General features: G+C 46.2%; 1 protein-coding gene across 4 annotated transcripts in view; it reads right to left on the bottom strand.

Annotated features, from left to right (window-relative positions):
* TENM2 (teneurin transmembrane protein 2) overlaps positions 1-2,432 on the bottom strand; it is an 888,605-nt gene that overhangs the window by 267,531 nt on the left and 618,642 nt on the right. For all 4 annotated transcript variants that reach the window (XM_012655757.1, XM_012655758.1, XM_012655759.1 and 1 more), the window contains one exon: positions 1,445-1,679. In XM_012655757.1, the coding sequence (XP_012511211.1) occupies positions 1,445-1,679 (235 nt within the window). The remainder of the gene's footprint in view (positions 1-1,444; positions 1,680-2,432) is intronic.

Raw genomic sequence — 2,432 nt, 5'->3', positions numbered from 1 at the left:
GGGCTGACTAGTGCTCAACAAACTTTATGGCAGTTCATAACTATGGGGAGGAAAAAGACAGAAAATTTTATCCAGCCTTTAAGACCATCATCAACCATGACAATACCCTGAGTCAAGACTGGCTGATCGGTCAGCCTCCAGCAAAGCTGGAAGTGGATTAGTGGATTGCTGTAACAGTGCAGATGTTTAAATGTATTTGTTATATATAATATATATTTACAATTTTTATTGACTTTACACATGTCAAGCTTTAGAGATTAAGATGATAGGCATGGCTAAAAATAACCTATAATTGTCAGAAAATAAAATTAAGTAACGCTCGGAGCAATTACAGTGATAAGGGTGGACAACCTATTAATGCTCAAGATCTTATAAAAGAAACCAAAAAATATTATAGATAAGAAATAACTCTAAATGCTACGGCTTTCAACACTGCTTCCAGCTGTGTGCAGAAAATTCACCGGCCATTATCAGAAAGATTACAGATTATTCCTGTCTTTCCTCAAACCTAAGTTATTGAAGTTTAAACTGTATTTGAGAACTTTTTGAAGGGTCAATATGAATTAGCACCTCTCTCTGTTTAGTCTCCATGGCTCTTTCGGACGAGGAAACAATGGCTACTGGAGTGCACAGACCAGGAGAGCATCTGGGGAAGGAGCAGCAAGGCTGTTTTGATATCTGGCCAACCCACTCACAGCCGTGGCTGTCCACTGCCTTCCAGCCTGCCACGCCATGACCGATGGGTCTTCTTTCAGGTCATTAAGGAGCGCATGGTTTTGCAAGAGCAGAAGTGAAGGTGAAAAAAGGACAGACGCAGAGGCCAAACAAAACAAAGCCAGACCTGGAGATCATTTTCAAACTCTTTCTTCCTCACCTAAGTGCGGCCCCTTTTCTCTTGTTTGTTTTTGTACATCACTGTTTGCCCCACGGGCATCAAGCTGTTAGTGTGTACAGGAGGGATTAAAGTGAGACGGCGTGCTGGATGAAATAGAAATTAAAATTATACTTCCGTCCGTTTGGAATCCGGGATTGTTTCTCAAGGTCTCCCCAAACACTTCATTTCAAACGAGCCTTCATTTATTACTTCAAGAAAGGCCAAATGCATAATTTATCAGTGGCTTTCAGTCAATATACCCTTATAAGCACGTTTCCCATGACCCTTTGAGTAAAAATATGTTATGCTAATTCTATTAGTTGGGTACACAAGAGCTGTCCAAGAAAGTAAACAAGCATTAAAGGGAGACACGTGTGAACAAAGAAATACCTGTCAACCTACTGTCCAGGGTCAAATTACCAGGAGAGCAGGGAGGTGGCAGACTCGTCTCATTACTTATGCCCGGGATGTCTCTCCGACTAGACCTGAGACACCCGGCGGCTCTGCGCGGGGACTCGGGGAGGGCGACGGCAGAGTGTGACTCGGTGCGAGTCTGGGCCGGGCACTTACCGGGTCTCCAGCGGCACGTTGCTGTTGAGCACCCAGCTGTCCTGAAGCTGAACGGACTCCGGCGTGGTGGCCAGGTCATTGGGCGCCGGCGCCGGGGCGTGGATCTGACTCCGCCTGTTGGTCAGGGAGTTCCTGTTGAGGGAGTTGGCGGACGAGTGGTGATGCGACAGCGTGTGGTTGTGCGGGGGCGGCAGCGGGGGCCGCAGCGTCGACTGGCTGTGGTGGTTCGGAGGGCCTGAAAAAAGAGGGGCGAGAAACGCCGTCAGCATCTGCAGATTCCAGTCGCAGGCGCTTTGCACACCTTTGGAGGAGGGTTGGGGACCCACGGCTCTACGTCGACGATTGCGGAAAGCCACAAGCTAGAGAGACGCACGAGATGGCAGAAAGCATCCCAGAGTTAGTTACGAATCAATAATAGGCTTTAATTTGCACTTATCCACGAGCGTCAGATGAAGAACAAGGAGAAACTAGTTTAATAAAACCAGGTCGTAGAGGGCTGACCAGAGGAGTTATCTGAAACTCATTAGTACCACCATGAAAGCAACACGACATTCAAAGCTGGTCATTGCTATAACAGGTCCCCGTTGCATTTCCTGGTAAACAAGTACAATGCACACGTTCTTTAAAAAATATTGCATCTTTTAAAAGTAATAAGAATATGGGGACAATCTAGGTCAGGGAGTAGCAAATTTAAAGACCTGGAGGGGCCTCAGCCAGGCAGAAGAGTGGAGTGGGCCAATTTCAGACTGAAAGCGGGAGAGGGCAGGGAGCAGCTCCTGCTCCGCACCAGGCCAATTTGGCGGAGCCGGAATGCGTGAGGGCTCAAGGCAGCCGTATCTTCTACTTTTTCTGGAAAAGCTGGAGATCTGGACTTTCAGATAAAATTTCCTGATTTTTAAAATGTTGACAATCAACTCAAAATAAATATATATGAGCTCGTGTGCACACACACGTATGTTTATGTATATGTATGTGCAAAATATATATA

This window comes from Propithecus coquereli, unplaced genomic scaffold, assembly GCF_000956105.1.
Source record: "Propithecus coquereli isolate 6110/MARCELLA unplaced genomic scaffold, Pcoq_1.0 Scaffold483, whole genome shotgun sequence".
Lineage (NCBI taxonomy): Eukaryota > Metazoa > Chordata > Mammalia > Primates > Indriidae > Propithecus > Propithecus coquereli.
Note: the sequence above shows the minus strand (reverse complement) of the source record. Positions and strands in the feature narration are given on the sequence as shown.